The sequence below is a fragment of the Equus caballus genome, chromosome 12 (genome assembly GCF_041296265.1).
Source record: "Equus caballus isolate H_3958 breed thoroughbred chromosome 12, TB-T2T, whole genome shotgun sequence".
Lineage (NCBI taxonomy): Eukaryota > Metazoa > Chordata > Mammalia > Perissodactyla > Equidae > Equus > Equus caballus.
Genome location: NC_091695.1, coordinates 37,821,655 through 37,848,999, shown reverse-complemented (window position 1 = coordinate 37,848,999; position 27,345 = coordinate 37,821,655). Strand labels below are relative to the sequence as shown.

Below are 27,345 nucleotides of genomic sequence, written 5' to 3'. Positions count from 1 at the left end.
TCAGGAAGGAGAAAAAGCATTATTTACAAAGAACATATGAAAAATACACTAGAGAAATACCCCCCACCCCCCAACCCTAGGGGTCAGCTTCCTTGTCTGTCCTCACTAGGGTCAGAGTCTGAATTGAGAGCCGATTCCACTTGGCTGCTGCTTCCCACAGACAGGGGAGGGGCTGGCGGGGGCTGGCCCCCACAGGTCTCAGCTTGGGAGGGCTCCTTGTTTGTGGGCTCTGCCCCTTCACAGCTGCCACCCTCGGAGAGGCTGCCGAGCTATGCTGGGCGTCTTCACCTGGGCCAGGCGCCCGCGGGGAGACGGCAGAGCTGGCTGTGATGCTGAGCAGGAGGACACATTTGAAGGGCGTCTCGCCTCTGTCCACGTTCTGGCTGGGGCAGGAATCAGGACATCATTTCCAAGCAACGGACACAGAATATTGTCAGGATCAAAGATCCGGCCTTGATGTTCCGTCCCTGGTTCCCGGATCTGCGGGGTGAGAAGGACACGTGTCAGAGGAGGAAACCACACACCCTGGAGATGGTTCAGGGAGGTGGGGGATGGGCCCCCAGCCCTGGGCTCAATGTCAGAGACAGCGCTGTCCCTCTGGGTCAGGGGCTTCTCGTCTCTGTGGGCAGCTTGTAGGGAGGGATGTAGTCCATCAGGAAACTCTTGGGGGCCCTTTGGGGTGGTCTTCTGGGATGGAGTTTAAGAGATGCTTTTAAGGTTGATGATTCCTCTGCTCTGAAGGCCAAATCACCTGCCATCCCCTAGATCGCTGATGCTTATTCTTTCCCTTTATATGTGTCAAGATACCCCAATCCCCATTCACGGATGGGCAGGGCGGCAGGAAGGGAGCCACCCAGAGGCTGGTGCTCATCCCCAGGGCTGTGCACGGGTCCCGGGGGCTCACCTCTTACAGCCTCTGAGCCCCGTGCAGATCATAGTCGCTATCAGAGGAGTTATCAGGCTGGGTGGAAACGCGATGCAGGGCCCCTTCCAGAGCTGCGGAAAGAAAGGAGGCCATTTGAAGTGGGGTTATTCCTCCAGGGGACACAGAGAGAGCCCCTCAGAGCCGAGAGCCCCGCGGGGTCGGAAGATCACAGGGGCTTTATGAGCTGGTGGCTCGATAGCCCATAGCTGTTTTGATCAAATCAGCCAGTGTCCACTAATGAGGCTGAACGCCAGGCTCCCTGTGGCTTAATTGTCAGCGCCAGTCAGGGAGCATTCAATACAGGGCTCCTGCAGGCCACCGGATGGCTCTGTTCTGCCTCGAAGGAATCTGAGGGGCCTCATTTACCATCCTGCCCACAAGGCCCTGCAGAGAAACAGCCCGTTAGGTCACAGCAATGCTGGAGTTAATGGCATCCCAGCACATTCTTCTGTCTAGTTGAGTGGCCTCTGAAGGCTGTATCCTTTCCATCCTGCTGTGCCCGGCTGTCAAAGGGGCAGTTTGATCCCCCTCTCCCCTGCCGCCTCCTTTCTCGCTTTGGGCAATCACGTGACCTCCGCTCCAGCCCTGCACCATCCCCAGGATCCTAGGGGCTTACCTGGATAAGCCGAGATGTGGGAGTTCCTGGGAGGCTGGCTGTATTCGTTCTCCACGTGTGAGGCTGGCCGGTTCTCAACCTGGGACCGGACGGTCGCCGTGTGGTTGCGATGGAAAGACACTGAGCAGGTGCAGGAGATGGTGTCATTAGACTTGCTGCTCTGTCTTCCTCCTCCTTCCCAACCAGCCCAGAACCTTAATTTCCTGTTCCCATCGTGTAATGGGGGAGAGGCAGAGGCACCCACAGCTCCTTCAACACAGCCCTCTTTTCCTTTCTTCCTGGGGCATTTCATACTACCAGGGGTCAGACTTTTGGAGCAGCTTTGGGTTGGCCAGGAAGCCGATTGGCGGGGTGGGCCTTCTGTGGGTCAGTTAGTCAGTCATCAAGCAGGTATTCAGCAGGGAATTGGAATACATTTGATAGGGCAGATATACTCCCTGCCGCCCTGGAGCTGAGGGCCTTTATTTTGTGAAAAAAGGCTCAACATCACAGAGCCTTCTGGAAGGATTCAGCCCTTGCTTGTAAAGGGGGAAGAATGTAGAGAGGGAGGCAGGGGGAGAGCTGTGGTTTCATCCATGAGGGTGGCCCTGGCTGTGGACTGAAGGAGAGAGGATGAAGCCTGGGGCTGGGGGTCGGGCCGGCTGCATCAAAATGTTATAACATTGGCCTTTTAAAGTTGTTCCATGATAACACTCGGCTGAGGCCAAGGGAGGACCCTGCCTCCGGGGACACTTACTGTTCTGGTTCATTCCCGTGGGGCCAATCCATTGGCGCTGCTTCTTCTGGCGGACTGGGCAACACAGGAAAGGCACATCAGGGCAGGGCGTGGAGGGGGTAGACGGAGGGTGAGGGAGCCGGGGAGGGAGGGAGGAGGTGGCGGGCGTGGCCAAAGGAGGGACTGCTGGACTCCGCCCCCTGAAGTCTTTTGGGGCCTCAGTTTTCTGACTTGCTCTGAAGGGTCCTCACCACCTAGTGCTAAAGGGTGCGCGGGCTGAGGAGGCTGGCTCACCAGGAGAAAGGACCGCAGGTGCTCAGAACCAAAATTAAGACCTGGGAGGGTGCTAGGGACCCATCTGACACCGCCCACTGCTGGGCCTTCTCTTTTCAGCCTGTCTTGTCTCACTTCCTTGTCTCTGAATAATGTTCCCCGAGTTCTGCAAGGCAAGGGTCCCACCCTCCTCCATCCACAAGGTGCACAGTTGCCCATTTGGGGGATGAGGAGACCGAGGCTCAGAGAGGAAGTGCTCAGTCAGCATCTCCTGCAGCTGGTGAGTGGCGGAACCCGACCTGGAACGTGTGTCTCCTGAGGTCAGAGGCCGTGTTGACGACCCTCTGGGCTCCCCACAGTCTAAAGGATGGCCACACCCTCCCTTGGGCTTGGAGTGGGTCTCAGCTGGGCCCCAGATGTGGGCGAATCAGCAAACCCTATGTTCCTGACTTTATGATTCTGCTACTTTGGGCAGAGAAAGGCTAGTGGGCAGGAGAGGGTAGGGGCTGGGTGGTGAGGCAGAGGGGTCCTCAGCTGGCTCTCTGGGGGCGGGACCCTCCTCCGTGAGGCTGGAGTGCAGCCATCTCCTCTCCGCGGTGGAGGCTTGAAAGGGAGGTGGTTCCAGGCACCAGCACTTACATCTCTTCACCAGCTTCTTGTAGACGAGAGGGCCGCACACGACCAGCAGCACCGCCAGGAGCACCAGGGCCAGGATGATGCTTATCACAGTGCCTGCGGCCAGGCCCGCTGGGTTTGGATCCTGGCCTGGGGTGGGGGCAGAGGAATCCCGTCAGTCCTGGCCCCCGGATACCATCAAAACTGTCCATTCAGAGGGAAGCTGCTGGCTGGCCGGCTCGCCCCAGCAATTCCCCAGCATGTGCAGAAGGCTGTTTTCCAGCTGTCTCTCCACCCATCTCTGGTGGAATTCTCTGCTACCCACTCATCCATCCACCGTTTACCATCTAACAATTGACTATCCAGCTATCACTTGCCGCTCTCGTTATCAACTATTTAACTTTCTACCATTGGCCAATTACTTATACGTGATCACCTTGCCATCATATACTAATAGCCGTCCATCCATCCCTTTCTCTCTATTATGTGTATTTCAGTTACCATTAGTTAGCCAATATGTATCTTCTATCTCACTTTTCTATCTTCCAGTCTGGAAGAGCAGAGTTCGTTCTATCATTCATTAGCTGCCTAGTCATCATGGCCAGTCCCCTCTTTACGGTTCATGCCCACTGCTGTCTGAGCACCCTGCCCCCGTTCCCTCCGTTTGCTGTCTCTCCATCCTTTTCTAGGGTTCTCGGGCTCTCCGTCTAGCTCCTGGGGCCAGTTCTTCAGAAACATGCTCACTGGCTCCTAGAGGGAAAAATCCAGAGCCGTCCTCCGCCCGCCGTGGGCTGTGGCCAACTCACATGAGACAAACACTCTCCTGCAGTAGCTGTTTTTCTCCTGAAGCTGGTGGCACTGGGACAGCTTCTCCTGGGAACAGAAGAACCCCTGGGAGGTCTTCTCGGGGGCCTCGTGCACGTAGGAGTTGACCTTGCCGCACTGCTGCTCCTGGCACACCTCCTCCCACCGCACTGCACCCTTGGGTGAGGGGATGTCGCACAGGGCCTTCCACTGCTTGCCCTGGCGGACCTCCACGGAGCCTTCGCATAGGCTGCTGCCCCCCACCAGGCGGCTCTGCACCTTGGGCTGGAACTCTGGGGAGGGGAAGCAATGGGGGTGAGGTGACAGGTTGGAGGCAGCTCTCTCGGCCCCAAGCCTGCATGCCCAGGCACTGGGGCCTCGTGCCACTGGCAAAGCTCGCGGGGCCCAGCTCGCGAGGGTTAGGTACCCTGTGGGACCACCTTCCCTTCTGTCCCTCCTTCTGGCACCCTCTCTAGCGCTTCCCCCATCACGCTCTGCCCCTGGCACCTCTGGGCAGCTGCTGGCACCCATCGTGAGATGCCACAGCATGGGCACCTTCAGAGAAGAAGCCAGCAGGGTGGCGATGCCTGGATGCCGCTGGGCAGACACCAGCAGGGAGTCACCCCCCCACCCCCAGGTGGTGCTAAGGGAACAGCAGTGGGAAACGGGCTCCTCCTGGGTCCCCTTTCCTCTTAGACATTCTCTCATTCTCTTGCTGCTCCTTAGAAGGCAGAAGAGTTTTCAGAAAGGGGAAACTGAGGCTCAAGGATGGAAACTGCCTCCTCCTTTGAGTCCTGGTAGTTCACAGGTGGGGCAGAACCCAGAAACCCAGCTGGCCAGGCCCGGCGCCCTGAGGGGCAAGATTTCACGACTGGGACCTGGTCCAACAGAGACTGAATCCATTTCTGCTCATCAGGGTGGGGCCTGTGGGGGGGCGGGGTGATCGGTCCATAGCTGGGATCCACAGCTGAAGCCTGTATGTGCTCCAGTTAGAGCAGAGCTGTGATCCGGCCAGTGTTGGTCAGTTTCCATAGCAACGTCCACCTTCAAAGCCCTAATAAATCTTGCATTGAGAAAAAATGGGGTCTGGTTCTGCAGGTTGTAGCCTGCAGGAGAGCTCTTAGCCAAGGGGCGAGTGGGGCCCTGAGAGCCAGCTCCTTTTCCTTCACCAGGCCAAGAGACCCTGGGGGCTGCTTCTGCCTACAGGGGGCTGCACTTTACTAACTCGCACCAGGTATCCAGGGGGCTGGGGACAGCCCCTCCTGCAGGGTCGCCCAGTGACCCAGGGCATTGCTCCCTAGCTTTATGCACAGGAGTCCCTGGTTCCTTGCTGAAATGCAGATCCTGACTCAGTAGCTCTGGGTGGGGCCTGAGAACCTACATTTCTAACCAGCCGCTGATGAAACTGATGCTGCTGGTCCAGGACCTCGCTTTGAGTAGCGAAGGCTTAGGAAACAGGCTCTGGAGTGGAAAGCCCAGCTAGCGGTCTATGATATTGGGCAAGAAACTGAGCAAAGTGTCTCTGAGCCTCAGTTTCCTCATCTGCAAAGTGGGTGTAATAATAGAACCCACCTCCTAAGGTGGCTGTGAAAATGGAAGAATGCCCTGGAATGTTCCTTGGCACAACGGAAGCACTCAGAAAGTATGATTCTTCAAGTCTGGACTCCACCAGAACCCTCCCGGTGACGGGAGCCCACTGCTCCCCAGGATGCTATGAGTATGCCTCCTTATTTTGAACTCTGGGCTCTGGGCTCATTACCCTTCAGCTTCCCCATTGGTCCTGGTTTTGGGGTCCCACAGACTGGCCTCATCGGCCTCCCGCCATCAACCACACCAGCGTCACCAGTCTGCTCATGCTGTGGCTCGGAGCCTCTGCCGGAAGCCCCCTGGGGACCTGCTCTGGTCTCTCTCTCCACCTGCTGGGCCTTGGGGACTTCCCACCTCGCGCCATCATTCCGATCTCGTCTGTCGCTGAGATTTACAAGCTCCCCTCCTGCCAGGCTCGCCCCATCCAAGGCCACAAGTCCCACCTAAAAATCCTCTTCTCCTTTGTTCCACCAAACCCGCGCTTCTCTCCTCCTTCAAAACCTGCCGGGAGACCTCGCCTCCTCCTGGGAGTCTTGCTGATGCCACCTCACTGTGTGGCAGCCCAGCCAGTGGCTCATTTGGGCTGGGCAGTGTTACTTTGCAGAGATTCCCAAGGCACGGGTGTGAGGGCAGCCTGCCCACCCTGCTGCCACCCTACATCTTAGAGGCCAGTGATCAGCCTCCATGTCCCTCTCATTCTCCATCATGCCTAGGGGCCCTGTGCCACACGCAGGGGTGTCCAGGCACGTGTGTTGACAGACCATCTGCGGACACCCCGTGGGTCTTGGCCAGGGCTCACTCACCAGAACAGACGAGGGCGAGAGCCTGGCCGCCCATCCGGGGCTGGACTTTTCTGAAGCACCCCTCCAGGGAGTCACAGCTCGCATTCTGGATCTCCCAACGAATTGGCAAGGGTCTGCTCTCCCCCGGGTCTTGTGTCGTGGCTACTTCCACTTCCGGCAGATGCTTTAGGAAGGATCCACACTGGAGGGCGTCACAGATGCGGGTCCCCAGGCCCTGGATCTTGTCCTGGGCCTCATAGCCAATGGTGCCACCCAGGCTGCCGCTGTAGAACTCCACCATGCCCGCACACCGCAGGCCCCCGGGCCCTGCCACCAGCTGCACCCTGGGAGGAGCTGCGGGGAGAGAGAGAGGGCAGGGGCAGGCCTGAGTGCTGACAGCCCGGTAGTGGGGCCTTCCTTACTCCTGGCTCTTTGGCCCCAACATGTGGACAAATGAATCCTTGGCCGAGGCCTTGGGAGGTGGTGAGGTCCCAAATATTGCAGAGGACACACTTATATTAAACCTTTTCACGTTTATCTGAAATTCAGTTGTACCTGGGCATCCTGTATTTCTATTTGCTAAAGCTGACACCCTACCCCCAGGGGCCTCAGAATCTCCTTACCTGTGGGCTCCGGGGTGGTTGTGGGCGGGGGGCTCGTGGGCCGAGGTGTCGTCTTCCGTGGCTCTGCAATGACACTCTGGTGAGAGGGGGCAGGGGACCCTGGGAGGGAGGGAAGAGAGGGGAGAAGGGAAGAACGGGGGGTGCGGGGAGGGCTGGTGGCAACTGGCCTTGTTAAGAAAGAACTAGAACCCATAATGTAAGTAGCAAGAGATCCATTAGGCCCACTTGACCCACAGGTTGTCTCTAAGCCTCCTGTGAAGTGGTCAGTACCAGCCCATTTTACAGTTGGGAAAATGGAGGTTTGAAGGGGACAATGAAGTTAGCAATCAGCAGACCCAAATTCTGGACCTTTTCCATCCTTCCGGCAGGGTGCCAGCAACCCTCAGCCCTCCCCTTCCAGTTCCCCACCGGGGGATGTTGCTGGGGCCTGGTGGTAGCTGTAAGTCAGGGATCCCCTTCCACCTGCCTGCCCAGGCCCCAGCTCACAGGCCCTGGACAGCCTCCTCGGGGCTGGTGCCCAGGCCCAGGGTACCCGTGTGGCCAGCTAGTTACCCACCCGAGCAGATCAGGCCCAGAGGTTCCCTCTGGTTTGCTTCGCTGCAGTTGGAGAAAGATCCCAGCCGTCCCACGCAGGTGATCTGTCTGTTGGGTTTGTTGAAAGAAGGGATGTGGGCCAGAACTAAAGCCTCCTCACAGAGTAGCTTCCGGCAGAGCTTCGAGGCTTGCTGGAGGTCCTCCCAGTGGAACTGGCTCTGGATCCTGCTACGGCCCCAGCTGCGGCCCCAGCTCTGGCTGTGCACCGTGCGCCACGTGCCCATGACTTCCACCTCCAGCTGGCCCTGGCACTGTGAGTTGGAGGCTCCCAGCCTCACCTGGAACCCTAGGGGTCGAAGAGATGGGGACGGATGAGCCTGGGAGGGGTGCTCCCCAGGGGCCCTCCCTACCTGGGCCCCCATGCCCACCAGGCTCCCTTCTGCCCCCGGGCTGCCTCTCTTGCTCCTGAGCTCTGTCCCTCTGGGGCACTGCAGAGACTTCCCAGAAACTGAGGCGGGGGCTGCTCCTGACCCAGGCGGCCCCCAGAGGCTGGGCCCGGGAGGATGGAGCTGAAGATCTCAGAGCCGAGTGCAACTTGGAGCCGTGGGCGAGGAGTCCCCAGCACCCACTATCCAGCAGAATCGCCCACTCCCAGAAATTCTGTTTCAGTAGATCCGAGGGAGGGCCTGGCACCTGTTTGTTTTTTCTTTCTCTCTCTCTAACTTTTAAAATCAATTTTATTGAGGTCCAATGGACATACAGTGCACTGTACTCATTTTAAGGGGACTTATTTAATGGAATTTGACAAATGTGTACATGCCTGTCGCCACCCCCACGTACTAGATATAGGACATTTCCATCATCCAGAAAGTTCCCTCGATTTCCCTGAATCCAGCCTCAGGCAACCACCGATCTGCTTTCTGTCGCGAGAGATTCGTTTGGCCTGTTCTCAAATGTCACATAAGTGGAACCCAGTGGCCTGTTTCATGGTCTGGTCTTTTCGTTCAGCTGTGTTTGAGGTGTCTCCTGTCGTGCCCTGTCTCAGTCGTTCATTCCTTTTGATTGCTGAATCATGTTTCATTGTGTGGATGTGTCACAATTTGTTTATCCATTCACCGTGTGGGCTGTTTCCAGGTTTTGGCCACTATGAACGTTCGTGGACCCATCTTCATCTCTGTGTGGGCACGTGTTCTCGTTTCTCTGGGGTAAATACCAAGGAGTGGCATTGCTGGGTCATAGGTAGGGATGTGGCTTGCACGATTTTATAAAGCTCCATGAAGGGAAAAATAAAAATATATATTTGTATTTTCATAAAGAGATTCTGGAAGGATATGGAAGAAATGAATGGATGCGGTTATGACCTGGGTTTTGGGGCCTGAGGAAGGACTGGACAGATGGAAGACAGCAATGGAAATGAGAGTCTTCACTGTAGATCTTTTTATATACTTTTTTCACTTTTTAAAAAATTCTTCTTCATTTTTTTTTGGTGAGGAAGATTGGCCCTAAGCTAACATCTGTTGCCAATCTTCTTCTTTTTTTCTCCCCACAGCCCCAGTATATAGTTGTAGGTCCTTCTAGTTCTTCTACGTGGGACACCACCTCAGCATGGCTTGGTGAGCATGGTAGGTGCAAGCCCAGGATCCGAACTAGTGAACCCCAGGCCACCAAAGCAGAGTGCATGAACTTAACCACTCAGCCATGGGGCCGGCCCCAGATCTTTGCATATTTTTTAAGTTTTGAGCCAGGCAATTGTGTTACCTAGTCAAGAAATTTTAAAAAAAAGAAATGAGAGGCTCTTCTAAGTGACTCTGAGCAGAGGTTTTCTCTGGTTGGGAACTGGTGTCGGGCTGCATTTTTCTTCCCACAGATGGGGACAGTTGAGGCCCAGAGCACAGGGCTGGCGCTTGCCAAGGTCACTTGGCCAGTCAGAGGAAAGTGGGCTGGTCCAACACCTGGCACTGGCGGAACCTTTATAGATTTTCCCCTCCAGCAAGCTGACTCACTGAATCCTCACCAGGGAGACTTTCTCCCCGTTTTACAAGTGGGGAGACAGGGCTCAGAGAGGCCAAGCAACTTGCTAGAGCTCGGAGCTAGGATGCCATTGTAGGGTTCCAGGTCCTGGTTGCACAGTGGGTTTATGAGAACCTTCAGCCACAGTTCTCCCAAAATACATTCAGCATCATTTTCTCTCAGGAAATGTGAAGAAGAGAGATCTGTGGTGATGTAAGTCCGGGAACTGCTGAATTAAAAAAACGTTTAACAGGTTTCTTTGCTGCAGGACTTCTCAGAGCCTTTACCAGGCCAGTGCACACTGTCAGTCTCCAGTGGGTGATGCGGTGTGGCCCACCATTCATCCAACAGGTTCTGTGGAACCCTTTTTAGGAAACACTAACCTCTAGGATTAAAGGCCAACCTTGCAGGTAGGAAACTTGACCCACTTTACAATCCTGGGCAGCCTCTCACTGCAGCCTCAGCCACAAATGTCTTTGACCAGGGAGCATCTGGCAAGACCCGGTAGGAAACAGGACTTGGCGAGGTGCCTTTATGGGCCAGTGTGTTTTCTGTGCGTGGTGAGTGGGTCCTAATACTCATTGTCAGGAGAACTAGCATTTGCGTGTTGCTGGCTGTCGAGGGCATCGGGGCATCTTTTTATGGCCATGGAGAGCATCCGCCTGCAATTGGGCATCTTAGTGTGTGTGCATGGGTGCATGTGTGTGTGTGAGTGCATGCGTGTGTGTGTGTGTGTGTGTGGGCTCTCTCTCTGTGGGGTGGGATTCACTCTGGCTAAGGTGACAGCTCCTTAATGGGCAGGTCCCCCTGCGGGATGGACTTGCAGCCCTGTTCTCCCCGTCCCCGGGCCTCCCTGTGGTTCGTCCTTACCTGGGTCCTCCCAGTTGAGCCCTCCGAGGCAGGAAGTGACTGCAGAGAGGAGAGAGGAGGGTCAGGAAGTGAAGTCTCCCTCCAGCTCCCTTCTCCCCTCCCCCACGCCCACCCCCGCCGCCCGCTCACATCCACCCACAGCCCCAACAAGCGCCTTTTCGGCCTCCCCCACATCGCGGGGTTCAGGGGCAAGGATTTTCATACCAAATGTAGAAACCCCTAGATGGGTCATGAAATCCATTTAGTGGGTTGCAACAATCAATCTTTTTCTTGTTTGAAAACTTTACCTTCGAAATGAACATGCAGTAAAATTCGTTTTCCTTCAGTGCACAATTCTATGAGTAACTCAGACATAGATCTGTGTAATCACCACTGCGATCAAGGTATACGATAATTCCATCGCCCCCCAAAATTTCCTCACGCTGTCGCTTTGTAGTAATACTCAGGACAGCATCCATCGATTTTAAAACAATGTGTAGTCATGCGACCACCATTTTTTTAAAAACTGAAATGGACTAGAGTAGAGAATGTCCGAATGTACCATGCGTTGTGAGGATAAGGGTCATTTTTTGTGCGTTGGGTTGCAACGTAAAAATGTCCTGTGTGTTGCTTTCAATAAAAAAAGTTTGAACTCCGTAGTTCTAGAGAACCAAGAAATGAGCCAGGAAAAGAACCCAAGACAGGCGACTGGCCCCGGGGCCAAGCAGTTAAGTTCACGCTCTGTGCTTTGCGGCCTGGGGTTTGCGGGCTCGGATCCTGGGTGAAGAATTATACACCGCTCATCAAGCCATGCTGTTGTGGTGTCCTACATAGAAGGACAAGCAGCACTTACAACTAGGATATACAACTAGGTACTGGGGCTTTGGAGAGGAAAAAAAAAAGAAGATTGGCAAGAGATGTTAGCTCAGGGCCAATCTTCCTTACCAAAAAAAGCATACCTTAAAAAACAGAAAAACAAAAACAAACGGAAGACAAGGTTTGCTCCTTTTTGGTATTCCCAAGGCAGGACAAAAGAATGACAACATTTATCCTTACCAGCTCCCTGTTTCCAGAGGAGGAAATCGAAGCTCAAAGAGACTTCAATTCAAAGGGCCTTGCCAAGGTGGGGCAGCCAGTGGGCAAGGCAGCCAAGCCCACGGGCCCTGTGGATGTGGGTCTGTAGGAACTGGCCTGCCCTCTGGCACGGCTGCTGCCCAGGCCCATTTGATAGAATGTGGGCCATTGGGGAAGTTCCGACTCGTCCCAGGCCCGTGTGACTGCAGAGCGGGGGCTCGTGGCAGAGCAGCCTGGGTAACTCATCCGTGGCCGGGGCAGAGGTTGGGTTTAGGTGGGGATGGGATGGGCTGGCGGGTCCGTGTGTCCTCAGAGCCCACCCTCCTCGTTCGCCGGCCAGCTTTGTCCATCCCGGAGCTGGTGGTCTGATTGCCAACTGTCTGACTCCTGGACGGACTTCTCGACGGGGAGCTGGCAACACTCTGGGTTGGGGAGACCACTTTACATAGCAAGCAGTTGTGTTTAAGTTGCTTTTGAGAAATTGTTGCTGGGTGTTAAAAAAGAGGTGTGTTTTTAAAAGCTTGTTCTTCCTTGAGTGTTCTGAACTGGTGGTAGAACTTTAAGGGAAGATGTGCCCCTGCCAGCCTTCCCTCTCCCCGCAATCAAGATTCCTTGTAAGAAGTTGTCGAGGCCCTGTGATGTTCCCTTCATCTTTTTTTTTTTTTTTTTTTGGTGAGGAAGATTGGCCCTGAGCTAACATCTGTTGCCAATCTTCCTCTTTTTTGCTTAAAGAAGATTGTCACTGAGCTAACATCTATGCCAGTCCTCCTCCACTTTGTATGTGGGACACTGTCCCAGCATGGCTTGATGAGCAGTGCTAGGTCCGTGCCCAGGATCTGAACCCGCAAACCCTGGGCCACCGAAGCAGAGTGCAGGAACCCAACCACTATGCAATCAGGCCAGCCCCAGATGTTCCCTCCATCTTGGTAAGAGCCCATCACTGTTGCCCTGGGAGTCACAGGCCTCAGAGGGGCAGATATTTCTCATACAGAGGGCGTGTCGGGCCCAGAGCAGTCGCCAGAGCTCTGGCCTAGCGGGGGAGGAGGTCGACCAGCTATTAGGCAACAGATCTATTGCAGTGGGCAGGGCAGCCTCAGAAGGACATGGTGGAGATGCCCAAGCTAGCATGGAGAATGAGGAGGCAGCAGGCACTTTGTCCTGCCCTCACCTCTCACCCCTGACCTCTCGCTCCCACCTCCCTTTGGTCCCAGCTCCCCATTGTGAATGGGGCTGTCCACCATTAGGGAGTCATTTCTTTGGCTAAGCCATGAAAGCTGAGGCAGCTGGAAGGGGCACTTATGGAGAAAGAGGACGCAAAGATCCACCTTTTGGTGCTAGACGACGCAGGATGGGTTTTCAGCTACTGACAACGTTCTCTGGGTCTGAGACCAGCTCTGCCACTTCCTACCTGTGGGCCCTGGGAAGCAAGTCTCTTAGCCGCTCGGAGCCTCTGTTTCCTCATCCGCAGCATGCGGACAAGAATGGGACCAGCGTTATAGTGACACTGTGAGGAGGAGACGAAATGATCTATGGGAAGGACTTAGCCCGCTGCCTTCCTGGCCCGTGTTCACTTCTCAGAGCTGGTGGTCCTGGTGTGGCGCTGGCTGTTCCTGGGGCAGGTGTGGGCAGGACCGCAGGCCAGCCCGGAGCTTTCCCGCGGGAGGAATCCCCCTCCGGGATGCTGGGAGAGCCAGATCATAAGGGCCATCATGTCCCTTTCCCACTGGGGACCCTCGTATCCCCAAAGTCACCACAATCAACATTTGTTCCTAACAGCAGCTGCCAATTATAGAGCGCCTACTGTGTACTCAGCACGCGGGGAGCTTCCTTACAGAGGTCATCGTTAATCTCCCACGTGGCCCCACAATGTGAGTTGAGTGTATTCATGGTAGAGATGTCGGGAGAGTGCAGGTGTCCTGTCCAGGGTGACACTGCCAGCAACTTCAGGGCCCAGATTTGAACCACGAGTCAGACTTCCGAACCCAAGCTCTCTGCCACCCAATTGTGCCTCCAATGTGCCAACTTTGGGGCTGCGGAGATGAACACGACTTAGACCCGTATCCCGAGGTGCTCGAGCAGCCAGACCCTGAGGGCCCTGGGGGCAGGGACTGGGCATGAGCCTCCTTCCAGATCTCACACAGAACGGCCCAGGCCCTGCTCAGAGAACCTTCTCAGGAAAGATTGAACCAGCCGGAGAACCAAGAAAAGTTCTAAAAAGGAAAACGCTGTGTTGAGAAGAGGCGTCTAGGCATTCTAGGGCTTCGCCTCGCTCTAGGTGCCTGTCTGTCCTCAGCTGAGCAGCGTTACCCTCCACCATCATTGCCGCCATCACCATCATCACTACCATCACCACCACCACCATCACCCTCAATGCCATCACCACCACCATCATCACCACCACCACCATCATCACCACCACCATCACCACCACCATCATCACCACCACCACCATCACCAACATCATCACCACCACCATCACCACCACCATCATCACCATCAATGCCATCACCACCACCATCATCATCACCACCATCGTCACTATCACCATCACCATCACTACCATCATAGCCAACACCATGGTCATCGCCATTGCCATCACCATCACTGTCATCAACCTCTTATAGTTTTCACTCTTCCTCTGGCATTTTTATACATTAACTCTCTCAACCCTCACCACAGCTCTGTGAAGTGGGTCCTAGTATTTCGAGCCCCTTATTATAGCAAAGGAAACTGAGAGAGATTGAATAACTTGCCCAAGCAGCTGGCAAGTGCTGGAGCTGGGACTCTAAGCTAGGCCATCTGGCACAGAGTCTGTGCCTTCTACTGGGCCCCGCCGCCTAAGCTTCCCTTCAGAGGGAAGGCTGTGACGACTTGCCCTGTGTTTCACGGATTCCTGCATGTTCCTGGCATGCAAATCTGATGAAAGGGAACAAACTTGGGATTCCATTCAGGCAGTGGAACACGGCGTGGGAAGACTTTTCCATGACCTTCCTGTGTGATCTTGGCAAGTCACTAAACCTCTCTGGGTTCGGTTTCCTCTTCTGGAAAATGAGGAAGTTAGATTCCCCGATCAATCCTTCACCTTACTCTTGGTTCAAACTTCTGTGATCTATAATTTTCAGTTCCTGATGTCTCTCAGCGGCTGGCGGGGGGCAGATGCACACCTGACAGGGAGGTTTCCTAGGTGCTTATTCTTACCATCTTCCAGGGGTATGTTCAGTTTTTGATTGTCCACCACTTATTTTCCTTCTTTGAGCTGCTTCTCACAGGGGTCAGACCCACATCCTCCTTCCCTTTCACCCTGCAGACTGCGCTCTGCAGCTCTCTGACCCCTGCCCTCTGCGTGCCTGTCTGTCCTCAGTTGAACAGAATTTCCCTCCACCATCACCATCATCACTATCACCATCATAATCACCACCGTCACCACCATCACCATCACTACCATCACCATCACCACCATCAACATCACCATCATAATCACCACTGTCACCACCATCAACATTACCATCGCCATCACCACTGCCACCACCATCACCATCACTACCATCACTGTCACCACCATCATCATCATCATAATCACCACCATCACCACCATCACCATCACCAACATCACTATCACCACCACCATCACTATCACCACCACCACCACCATCACCATCACCACTATCACCATCACCTCCATCACCACCTCTCTCTCTACAACTTAGCCCGGCGCCTGCAGGCAGCCCTGGAATCTGGAAGCCTGGAGACCCCCAAGACCAAGGGACATGAGGCACGGAAGCATCATGCCATTTCCCAACCCTTCATCCACACCACACCCCAAGCAGCTGGGGCAGGGACCGAAAATTCTCCCAAGGCCCCTTCCTTCCCCAGCCAACCTCCCCTCGGAGCTCCTACAGTTCAGGGCTTAGACTGGCCGCGCCTGGGCAAAGCTCAAGGCCAAAAAGGCCAGAGAGAGTCAGAGCCTTTCCCTCTCTCTCCCAAGCCCCTCTCTTTTTCTCCACATTTGCAGAGATTCGATCATTTTGACCTTGCCTGTCCTGATGAGGTCTCAGCAAGGAGCAAATGAATTCCTGGAGGCAGCTCTGAGTCATTTATATCCTCGTCCCCCCAACATTCCAGATGATTCTTCCTTTGGCTCTCTGTCCGGCAACCCCGTAGGCCACATCAGGCCACGGATGAGTTCTATTTGCTCTGCACACTGTTTAAAGTCTGGGAGGCAGCCACTTTTTTAAAAGTTTCTTTTGGTTCTGTTTCGCTTTTTAAAAAACCCCAAGATCCAGGTGTTTTGGAAAAATGGGATGCTCCGGCCACACCAGGCTGCATCACCATGAACCTCAGGCAGAGGCCTGTCTGTTCTGGTTTGCCAGCATCCCTCAGGCACCCTGCTGTCACCCTGTGTCTGGAAGCCCCAGCTTCAAACACAGGATGGTTTCTGCAGCAAAATCGATGAATTTTCACTCTATTTTGGGTGGCGATTTTAAAGAGCCTCCTATTCGTTCAGGTCTGGATTTGCACCGAATGCGTTTGCCAGAAATTTACAAACGTTTTCCTGGTTTGGGAATTGCAGATAAATGTCTGTGGACCTGTCTGTGGGTCCACTTTACAGTACTCAGCGGAGCCAGAATTTGGTCCAGGCTGCCCACCTCTGCCTCACTCACGGGCCCTGCCTGGACCCGTGAGCATCTGCACTGGCAGCCCCTGTGCACTGGGAAATGGAGGCAACCGTGTGGCCTGCTGAGGGTCCAGGGGGTCCTGGGGATCCCAGGGATGGGCCTGGACATCACTGATGATAATACCAGTGATCGCAAACACGTGTGAAGCTCTTAACCTGTGCAAAGCCCCAGGCGAAGGTTTTTCACGGGCGACCCCATTTCTTCCCAACAGCCTCAGTGGAGGGGCCTCTCATCAATGTTTCCCAGGTCAGGAAACCAATGGGCTGATTTAGTGTGGTTTGGAAGTCAGATAGTCCATTTTTTCCATAAACAATGATTCCCTCTAACACTTCTCATCGATTTACAGCAAACTCAGTAAATGAGAACATCTGACTGCCCTTGGGGGGCCTTCTGGGTTTTCCTTCTTCTCATCTTCTACTGGGAAGCTCAGAAACCCTTCTTTTCAGGGCCAGCCCTGTGGCCAAGTGGTTAAGTTCGTGCGCTCCAGTTCAGTGGCACGGGGTTCACTGATTCGCATCCCAAGCACAGACCCACACCCCACTCATCAAGCCATGCTGTGGTAGCATCCCACATAGAAGAACTAGCATGACCTACAACTAGGATATATGACTATGTGCTGGGGCTTTGGGGAGAAAAAACAACAAAGAGGAAGATTGGCAACAGATGTTAGCTCAGGGCCAATCTTCCTCACCAAAAAAAGAAAGAAAGAAAGAAAAGAAACCCTTCTTTTCTGAAATGACACTCATCCGTGGAGCCGTGTCTCCAACCTGAATCTGTATCAGGGCTTCAGGGAAACAAAGATCACGAAAGGCCCCAAATTCTGCTTCTCGGGTTGCAAGCACCAGATGACGTGGTTAGTTTATGAATAGTAGTAGTTATGAATAGTAGTTTATGAATAGTTTATGTGCGAAACAAGAAGAGAATCATGGAGGACCGACAAAGGAGGCAGGAGAGGCCTGGGGAATGGGGCCTCCAGAAAAACAGCTCAGCCAGAACTGATTAGGTCTCTAATCTCGCTCAGCCAGGGCCTGGGCCAATGAGCTGACCGCCAGCAGACTGTGGGCAGAATGGCCTTCACTATCTCAATTGTGACTGCTCTCTCCCTGGTGGCCTGGTGTGTCTGATTGGATTCACATGAGTTTCAAGCCACATGTGTGTCTCCACTGTCACCGTGACAAGCCCTCCTTTTCGTTCAGAGCTTCACATATCCCAAAGCTCTTGAACACACAGGGGCTCATTCTTTCCACCCACAGCCCTGTGAGGAAGGGAACATGCTCACCCCTCATTTTCAGATCAGGAAATGGAGGTTCAGAGAGGCTGTGTGACTTGCCCAAGGTCACACAGCCATCTGGTGGTAGAGTCAGGGCAGAAACCCTATCTCCATCACCTGGCGGGGCCCCATGGAAGTCTAATACTCCCCAGGGGACACCCCAGAGTCTGCTCGCCGCAGCGCACAGGTGGGGGAAACTGAGGCTGAGGAGAGGGAGGGGCTCACTCCAGATGCCTCCGTGGGAGTCTGTGCTAGCACACAGGACACTTGTCGCTTCTGCCAACTGCCACCAATTTTCTGTCCTGCTCCCCCCACATCTCTCCCAGCTGTGTCCCAGGGTCCCTGTGGGGACGGCGGGAGTCAAGCCCCGTAACGCGGGTACATAAGGATGATGATGGTGGTAGTGGAGATGCGAGTAATTCGGCTTTCACTGCAGAAATGGGAACGCGTTGCCCCAGACCTCGTCGGGCGTGTTATGGGCACTCAGCACACACACAGCATCACCTTCTACGATCTGAAAGCTTCCCAATTCCCAAATGCGCCCGGCCCAAGGTTCAAGAGACAGGCCTGGAGAGGTCTGAGTTACCCGTCTCTCTCAAGGGCACTTGGCACACTTTCTCCTCTGCTCGGCACTCGCACGGCTGGAGTTCCGCAGAGAAGAAGCCCCAGTCCTCACGGAGGCCTTCGGACCCCTCGCCAGCAGCCGGTGTGCTGACCGGCCCTCTGCCTGGAGCGCTGGCCCCAGTCCCGCCTGGCGCACTCACTCATGTGCTACAAGTATTTGCTCAAATACTGTCTTCTCCCGGGACCCACTGCACCTTCCGTCGGTACTGCGCGGCACACTGCGCTCCCAGGCCCACCCCACCCCACCCACAACCTCCTAGCCCCCACCTATAGTCCCTGGCCTAGTCTGTCTCTCGTCTGTGTCCCCATCACACCCCAAGGGCTACATCGGATCCACCGGGGCAGGGGTTTTGCTAGTTCGCTGCTGTGTCTCCAGCATTAGAACAGTGCCTGGCACACAGTAGGCGCTCAAGAAAGACCTGCTGTCTGAATGAATGAACGAACCAGATTTAATGATCGCAATTATCCTTTGAGCCGGGCGCTGTGGGGATCCCCACTTTATAGAGGGGAAGGCTGAGTCTCAGAGAGGTGATCTTGTCATTTGTGAGTGGCCAGGTAGAAAGCAACCCCAGATCGGCAGGCCTTAGCGTGTATGTGCACACACACACACACATGCGCTCATGGCGCATGTCACACACACAGCATACACATGCACACAGCACATGTGCACAGCCCGCATGCATATAGCATACACACGTACTCACATGACACGTATCATGCATGCACACATGCGCTCATGATGTATAGGCACAGCACGCACATCTACGCTCACGCATGCACACGACACACGTGCACACATGTACACACAGCATGCATGCGCACAGCATACACACACATGCTCACACATTCACTCACGCACATGCACACATGTGCACACACGTTCACGCACATAGAGTAAGTGTTCAATCAGTTTTGTCCGGTAGAGTTGAAGTTCCTCCCTGGTTGCTGTGGGGAAAATACCTCCAAACTACTGGAGCTGGACAGAGTGACGACCAGAAGGGCCAGTGCCAGCCCTGAGCCCCCAGGTGCCTCCATTCCCCCGAGGGTGGAGAGCTCAGGGCTGCTGGGGGCCTGACTCTTTACTCCCCCAGCCAGCAAGGGCCTCAGCCTCTGCAGCCTGGGATGGCCGGAGCGCCCTCCTCTCCTCTATCGTGGACGCCAGCCTGTCTCAGGCCTGTCCTGCCAGTTGCCTTTGTCCTTGATGTCCCCTCTGCATGGGACACTCTTCCCTCTTCCCTCTGCCTGGCTGGCTCCTTCCATCACTCAGGTCTCAGATGAGACGTCACCTCCTCAGAGAGGCCCTCCTTGCCTGCCCAGCCCACTGGACAGCCCTTCGTGGACTCGGTCACTGAGTCTCAGCATTGCCGTCTCCTTCGTTGCGTTTATCACAATATTTAGAAATTTGCAAGTATTTCGCGTGCTCATTCACTTGTGTCCTCCAAGAGGTCCCCTGTTAGCCTGGCACATAGCACCAGATCCACGAGGGGAGGGATCCTGCCTCGTTCACTGCTAGTCTCGACTGCTTTGCACAGAGCTGCACATGCAGCAGATGCTCAATTATTACTGTTATTACTAATGTTCATTGAGCACTTACTGTACTATATGCCAACATTCCTACTAAAGCTCTAAATTCATTGATTCATTTAATCCTTACAAATAGTGGGGCAGGTACGACGATTATTCCCATTGTGCAGACGAGGAAATCGAAGCTTACGGAACGGGTCCAAGGTCACCCAGCGGCAAGTGGCAGACAGGCGTTCAAAGGGCAGAGTCCACAGTACTGGCTTCTGGAGTCCAGGCAGCAGGGCTTGACCTGGCTGTGCTGGTCAGGGCTGCCTCCCCATCCCACCTGGAAGGAGATGAGCCCCAGGCAGGCAGGGGCAAAGGGCAGAGGCAGAGAGGAGCAGCTGTGGGAAGCCATGGTCACTGTCACCCCAGGCACGCCATGGGCATCTTCATGACCCAAAGGTCCCCAAGCCACAGGCGCAGCCGCCATGGCCAGCCAGGAGGCCGCAGGGTCCCCAGGACTCTGGCAGCAAGACATCTCTTCTTGGAATGGCTCAAAGGGTGCCTGTGCTGTTTGCCCCCAGCCCCAGCCCCGGCCCTTGGCACCCCCAGCCCTTGGTGGCTGTGTGTCTGCGGGCAGCAGCTGTGTCCTGTGGCTGTGTTCCTACTCTTGGGTGTGGCTTTGGTGGGTCTTTGCTTTTGGCTAACGGCACAGAGGGGCCTCCATGAGAGCAGAGAGCTGCGCTGGGGGTGGCTCTGCTCACTAGCTGCTACGCCCTGGGCTTGCCACTTGGCTTTTCCGGGCCTCAGTTTTCCCCACTGTAAAATGGGGCCATGGGCCCACTCACTTCATAGGCTGTTGTGAAGCTTACAGAGGAAAACGTCTTTAAAGGTATTTGGTGAGCTGTGACCCATGGAACAATGGGAATATTTATTATCCGCCAGTTCACACAGACACACTCGAAACCGTGTGCTCCCAGGGTTCCAGATGGTTCTCTCACGCTGCCTCCAACCTTTCCTGACACTGGGCTCTGTTGGGCCATGGGACCTGCCCAGTCCTGCCGGGAGCCTCGGCCCATGTTGGGATTCAGGTGGGGGGCCCATAGAGCGGGATCCCCACTCCCACACCCAGCTGGGAGCTTGGCCAGCCCCCCTTGGCCAGTGGGGTCAGAGGCCACAGGTAGGGGTAGTCGGGGGTTGAAGGGCCTCGTCCTAGGAATCCCCAAGCCAAGGAGGCCACAGCAGCTCCCAGGAGGGTCCCGGAAGGCATCCGGCGGCCCGTCTCTGGGCCTCTGCTCCGGGGACAGAAGGCATTTTGTGCCTCTTGCAGTCTATCTAAGAACAGCCATGTGAACATGTGTGTGCAAGTGCCATTCTCACATGCACAGGGGAGGGAAGACTACATTTGGAGGCCACATTCGGCCCATGAAAGCACACACACCCCGACTTACACACACACTCACATCTACTCACACACTCATATTCACACTTACACACCAGCTTCTCTGGCAGGGACGGAGGCTCCCTGCTCAGGCCTTAGTCCTTTCCTTCCAAAGTGGAAGCCACAGGCCCCCTCCTTCTCCCACCTGTCCCGCCCTGAAGGCAAGCCCTCTGTCACCCTGCCTCACCTTCCCCACCCCGAAAAGTGGTCAGATCTCACCCAGTTCCCACCTCTGCATTTTATAAATGAGGAGATAAAGGCCCAGAGAGGCACAGGGATGCATCCAAGGTCATACATGGCCAGGCTTAGAACCCAGGCCTCAGGCCGCAGTGCACCCTGTCCCCCGTGCCCAGCCCCCGCCCCCAGCTGGCCCAGCATCCTCACCCCTTCCCAGTGTCGGGGACTGCCCCAGCAGCAGGGTTCTGGTCCTAAGCCAGTGTCCCAAGGCCCGTGGGATGGAGAGCCCTCAGCTTGCACCATCTTCTCCCCAGCAAACCGAAGGCCCCAGACCCACCCCACCCCTAACCATATCCCCAGCCAGCTTCTCCAGAGACCCTGGGGCATTTCCACGGTGGTCCTGGGGCAGGAGAAACACGATAAGTTCTGGAGCCCCCCGCTCCGGGCCTGGAGACCCAGCGTGGGCTCGCACCTTGGCTGGCAAGCCTGGCCAGGGCCTCTCAGGGATGAAAGCAGAGAAACCAGGAACTGAGGCGTGTGGTTTTGACATGCTCAGCTGCATCTCAGAGGTGGTCCCCACCCTGCCTCAGCCCACTGTGTCCTGAGCTTTGTCCCAACTGCCCAGGAGATGGTGAGTTTCCCGTCCCTGGAGGCATCCAAACAAAGGCTGGATGCTCCTGGGGTCGGGGAAGCTGCAGAGGGAAGCCTGTGTCGTAGGGGAGCTGGACGATACGATTTCTAGGCTGAGAGTCTGGTTTTAGGGTGGCTCTCCCCTGGAAGCGCACAGCAAGGCTCCCGCAGTGCAAAAGAGAAGAGAGTTGGGGCACAAGTAGGGACAAGCAGGGCTGAGAGCTGAGCTGGGGCTGGAGGAGCAGACAGGGATCCTGGAGGCCCCAACCTTTCGTGACCCTCTGGAGAGGTGACATGCAGGCCCAGAGTCAGACCAAGGGGAGAACTGGCATCTCCTTCCTTGCACCCCTAGCCCAGGTCCCTTGGCAGCCGCCCCAGAAGGGTACTCACCCAGCACCCCCAGCAGGTACAGGGCAGCCAGCGGCGGTTGCTGAGACCCCATGGGCGCGGCCTCCTTCTGCCTCAGTCTCAGTGAGCGCGGCCCCCGTGGGTGAGGATGTCTGGCTCCGTGTCTCCCTCTCGGGGAGGAGGGGCGGGGCGGGCGGGCGTGGGCAGGGATGGGACAGGACGAGGAAGCAGGCAGTGTGGGGCCTGCGTCACCCGTGTTTGAAGTTGAACTGTCAACTTCCTCCCTGTAAAACCATCTGCCCCAGTTCGAATGGCGGCCCTGGCTTCTGCCAGCTTCCTGCCTGAGGTGCCCGGGGCCGGGGCAGTGCCCCCACCACGCCACGCTGGGACAGGGCTGCCACCGTGTGGGGAGCCCTGAGCCGGGCTGACGGGAGGGAGCAGGCCTGGCCTCCCTGAGGGCAGGCCCGAGGGGATGGAGGGGCACAGGGGACAAGTCCCTGAAGTTGGGGTCCCACCGAGAGAGCTCTGAGCTGTGTGGGGGTGGGGTGGGGGGGCGGTGAGAGGTGGGAAGTGGGGCGCATCACACCAGCTCTTGCTGCAGGCTCAGTGATGAAAAGCCAAATGACACCCTCCACCTGCTCTCACGGGGGTGAGGTGGGAATTTGAGGTGCACAGGTGATATTTTCCCGACAAGTGCAGGAGATGGCTCTTCCGTGCAGGCTGGGGTCGTGGCCGTGTGTGTGTGTGTGTGTGTGTGTGTGTGTGTGTGTGTGTGTGTGATGTCGTGTCAGTGTGTGAGGTCTCTGTGTCGATGGCATGATCTCCGTGTAGGTGTGTGAGAGCCCCGTTTTGTCGATGTTGCCCCCAGAGGGGACGGGATCAACCCCTGGCCTGTGGAGGAGGAGGCAGGGCCATGGGAACCTGCAACGGCGAGGCGAGGGCGGAGGCTGGGTCATCGGAGGGGCTCCAGGCTCTTGGCAGGGGCCGCAGCCTGGGGTGGGTTCAGTCCCTTCCTCACAGCCTCTGTGCTCCAGCACAGGGTAAACTGAGGCCCAAACCCAGTCCTTGGCGCTTCAAGTAATCCAGGCCATTGCAGGCAAGCCTGAAGCAGTTCAGGGATGTGCAGAGAGCTGAGTGTGACGTGTCGCAGGATAAGGGTCTGAGCCCGGCCTCCCATCCGCACCCCTCCCCCATCTTCACCGCCCACCCCGCCCAGGTCCTCCAGGGCTGCGGGGGTCCCTCCCTGGGCTGGTCAGATTGTCTCAGCAGCTGCCCAACAGCATCCACTTAGCTCCCCAGCATTCAAACTCCCCGTCTCCTCTGACTTGAGCCTCGGATGCCTGGGGTGCCTGAATCCATCTGCCAGAGGGAAGGATGGGGCCTGGGTCAAGGAACGAAGGCTCCCTAATAGGTGTGAGTGGGGGGCACACCCACCAGCTCATGCCAGATTCGGGGGGTGGCTCCTCCCCTCCCCAGAAGCCACACAGTCCTGCCCCTGCCCTCACAGCCACCCTTCCCATCCCGTGACTCCGGAAATCCCAGACTTTTCATGCCTTCCATCATTCGTTCAAAAAATCTTTGCCCCATGCCAAGCACCAAGGATGCAGAGATGAAGGAGACAGACATGCTTACACTCCAAGGTCTCCTCTGGATATTTTTCTCTTAAAGCCTCAGTGTTTAGACGGCTTTTACAAGTCACACCAGATGTGTGTATTAAGCGGCCCCTGTCTCCACACTCAGTTGACAGACTCCGCCAGAAAGGGCAAAGGGATTTTTATCAAGCACTTCCGTGCACCAGGGGCGTGGCCTCTTTTCATCTTCCCATCCATCGTGGGAAGTGGGTGGAGTTTCCCATTTCACAGATGAGGAAACTGAGGCTCAGAGAGGAACCCATTGGCCTCCGGAGATCAAAACTAAGACTTGAACCCGCGTTTCTCTCCCTCCACATCCCTGGCCGCTGCCCCCACCCCCAGCTTACCAAAAGCAGAGAAAACAAACCCAAACTTGGACTTTTTATTTGATTTCGGAGTGTTTGTCACAGGCAGGGGGATGGTTCCGACTCCTTTCTGTCTGTTAGCTTTTGGAAAATTGAAAGCAGCTCAGCGCCTCAGGTGGCAACTGTCGCCATCCCAGTGGACAGGGTCCCCACACCCCTATAGCTGCCTCCCTCCCTCCCTGCCGCCCACCCCGACTAGGTGCCTCTCCCCTCCCCCCTCCTGGCCTCCAGGCCCCTGTCCCCTCTCAGACCCCAGATCCCTGCTGGCAGTTTCCTGTCCTCCTCACGCGCACTTTCCATGACACAAGAGGAAGTCACCTGAGCTCGGGCTGGGTTTTCCAGCAGCCCCGGCCTGGGTGGAGGCCGAAGGTGGGGGTGGGGAGGGGGTGGCAGCCCCCAGGGCCGGGCTCAGAACCTCCTCGGCCTCCGCCGGAGAGGCGCCTGCCTGCGCTGCCCCGGCCCGCAACCAGGTAACCACGGGGGCGCGTGTGTCTGTCAGTCCGTCAGCCCCGCGCTGCCGCAGCCCCTCTGGGCTCCGTGACTCCCCAGCGCCCCCAAGATCTGCCCTCTTCGCTGGGGCAAAGGGGCCACCGGGGATGCTTGGGGAAGGAAGGAGGAGCTGAGCGCTGGGAGGGAGGGAGGGGCCGCGGGAGGAGAGGAAGGAGACTGAGAATTGTGATTCCTGTGCGTAGTAGGACTTCAGTGTTTGTTGAATGAATGAGTTAATTGATGGGATGGTTCCCAAAGACCGCGGGGTGGGCCTGGCGGCCAGAGGGGGTGCCTCTGCTCTGAGATGGGACGGGAAGAGCCCTGCAAGTATTTATTTGTTGAGTGACTCAGTGACCTGAATCCTTGAAAACCTGGAGTTGGCAGCGCGGATGGGGGGCCCACGGAGGGGAGCAGGCTTTGCAGCGGCCACCGCCCCCCCATTTCAGAGAGTGCCTCCCCTCCCCCAGTTTTGCTCCTGCTCAATCAGATCAGAGGTGGGGGTGGGGAGGGGAAAAGGAAGGACATAAGATGGAAGATCAGGGCTGGGCTCCTCATGGTCAGTGAGGGGCATGCAGGTGTGGTGGAGGGGCTCATCCCATCTCTGCCCCAAACTGCCAGGTGGCCACTCAGGACTCAGCTGATGTGAGTGTAAAATATGGGGCTGGATGATCCCAGTTCTCTTGTTCTAGGAAACTGTTCCCTGACCCACCACTGTGCCATAGGAGCTGGAGGCGGGGGACTTTTCTGTTCTGGGACCTGGAGGGTTTGACTGACTCTTTCTCTCGAATGAGAGGGTGTCAAGTGCCGGGGGTTTTGGGGAAGGGCAGAGGGTAAAGGATTGGAGGTTACACAGGACAGGGGTGTGCTGGCTCAGTCAGGTGGCTCAGTGTGTGCACTTTTCCCGAGTCCCAGGTGGGAGTGGGGCCGCCCTGCCCTCCAGGCTCTGAGCAGCCTGCAGTGACAGATAAGGCCACCCTCCCCCCCCCCCCCCCCCCCCCCCCCCCCCCCGTCTTTCCCAGCCCCTCCCCGGAGCCCGGGTTTTGCTAACAGACAACCCTGGCCTCACGTCCCTGCGGTGAGAGCTTGAGAAAATGACTCAAGCCAGCGACCTCAGCTCCTCATCTGTGAAATGTGATGGTTCGAAGATGCAACCCACGTAAAAAGCACATACCACACAGGCCTGGCTCCTAGGAGGGGCTCCAGGAACCCCAGTTGTGTTGTGAGGGTCATTGCAGGGTGGGGAGTTTGGGGTTTGGGGGTCCGGAAGCTGGCTTTGCATCCTGACCAGCTGGGTGACCTTGGGCCAGTCGTTTCCCGTTTCTGAGACCGATTACCTTCCTCTATAAGATGGGGATAGGGAACAATCCTTGCATCGCAGGGCTTCTGGAAGGTTCCATTATACTGACACAAACAGCTTGAAAACCCTAGCGTGCTGCCTTGAGTGTGAAGGCTGGTCCGCTCCGGCCGCATCCACCCCCCAGCCTCCTCGGGCCCCTTCACACTTCCTCACTGTGTGCACGGAGGCCTGGCAGAGGCCCTTGAATGAGGCCCATGGAGGGCGTGCAAGAAACACACATCCCAGAGCCTGAGGCCCCACGATGTATACAAATCCCGGATCTCAAGGACTCAGCGGTCATGTTTTCTCTCTTTTTCTTTTGAGGAAGATTGGCCCTGAGCTAACATCTGTTGCCAATCTTCCTCTTTTTCTTTTCTTCTCCGCAAGGCCCCCCAGTACATAGTTGTATATCCTAGGTGTAGTCATTCCAGCTCTTCTATGTGGGACGCCGCCTTAGCATGGCTTGATGAGCGGTGTGCAGGTCTGCACCCAGGATCGGAACCTGAGAACCCCAGGCTGCTGAAGCCGAGCACGCAAATTTAACCACTCAGGCCACGGGCCAGCCCCCGTGTTTTCTCTTCTGTTGCTCCTGTAACCAAGATTGGACTCGTTTGACCACAGAGCATTAAGTTTTGATTGAGAAAATAAAGCCACCTAGAAGACAGAGGAGGACAGGTGTTAACCAAGCCCATTTTCAGATGAAGTAACAGGATCAGAGAGGTTAGGTGACTTCCCCAAGGTGCCCAGCTAACTGACAGTGAGGTGGACTGGACCCCCAGGTCTCCTGGCATCCGGGCGACCCTCTCCTGGCACAGCCTCTCTCTCTCATCTCAGGCTGCTGCTTCCCCTGCCCTTTGAGGGGTTTTGCTGTGTTATAGTAGAGATTGTGGGGGCCGAGGAGGCGGACAGACCCAGTGTGTGTCCTCCAGTCCCTGCAGCCTCTGCTCTCGGTGCCTCACATCCTTCTGTGAAACAGGCAGAGCAGAACCTATCTGGAAGGTTGCTGTGAGACTGGCTGAGCGCGGAGAAGGCACAGAGTGGATCATCAGCAGAGCAGGCTTCAGAGCACCCGAGTCTCCAGCCTGTTAGAGCAGTGGGCTGCATTTCTAAAGTCCCTGGGGCGCTTGCTGGAAGCTCTCCTGTCCTTTCTTTCTTTTGTTATTCAAGTTAACTCAAGCCTTCTCTCCCCAGCACCCGCCACAGACTATTTCTTTTTCTTTTCATTTCTTTTCTTTTCTTTTTTGCTGTGAAAGATTAGCCCTGAGCTAACATCTGTGCCAATCTTCCTCCACTTTATATGTGGGATGCTGCCAGAGGATGAGTGGTGTAGGTCCGCGCCCAGGATCTGAACCCACGAACCTGGGCTGCTGAAGCGGAGCACACTGAACTTGAGCACTATGCCACGGGGCCAGACACACAAAGCTATTTCTTGAACAAATGAATGA

At 56.0% G+C, this 27,345-nt stretch overlaps 1 protein-coding gene across 1 annotated transcript; it reads right to left on the bottom strand.

Moving 5' to 3' along the window:
• CD5 (CD5 molecule) lies at nt 1–22,278 on the bottom strand. Its single transcript, XM_005598215.4, has 11 exons — nt 22,122–22,278; nt 10,355–10,393; nt 7,497–7,820; nt 6,941–7,003; nt 6,339–6,671; nt 3,951–4,241; nt 3,169–3,294; nt 2,278–2,331; nt 1,542–1,661; nt 905–996; nt 1–480 (listed from the first exon to the last, which is right to left on the bottom strand). The coding sequence occupies exons 1-10, from the start codon at nt 22,171–22,173 to the stop codon at nt 908–910; spliced, it is 1,491 nt and encodes a 496-aa protein (XP_005598272.2). The 5' UTR covers nt 22,174–22,278; the 3' UTR covers nt 1–480; nt 905–907.
• Nucleotides 22,279–27,345: the final 5,067 nt, after the last annotated feature.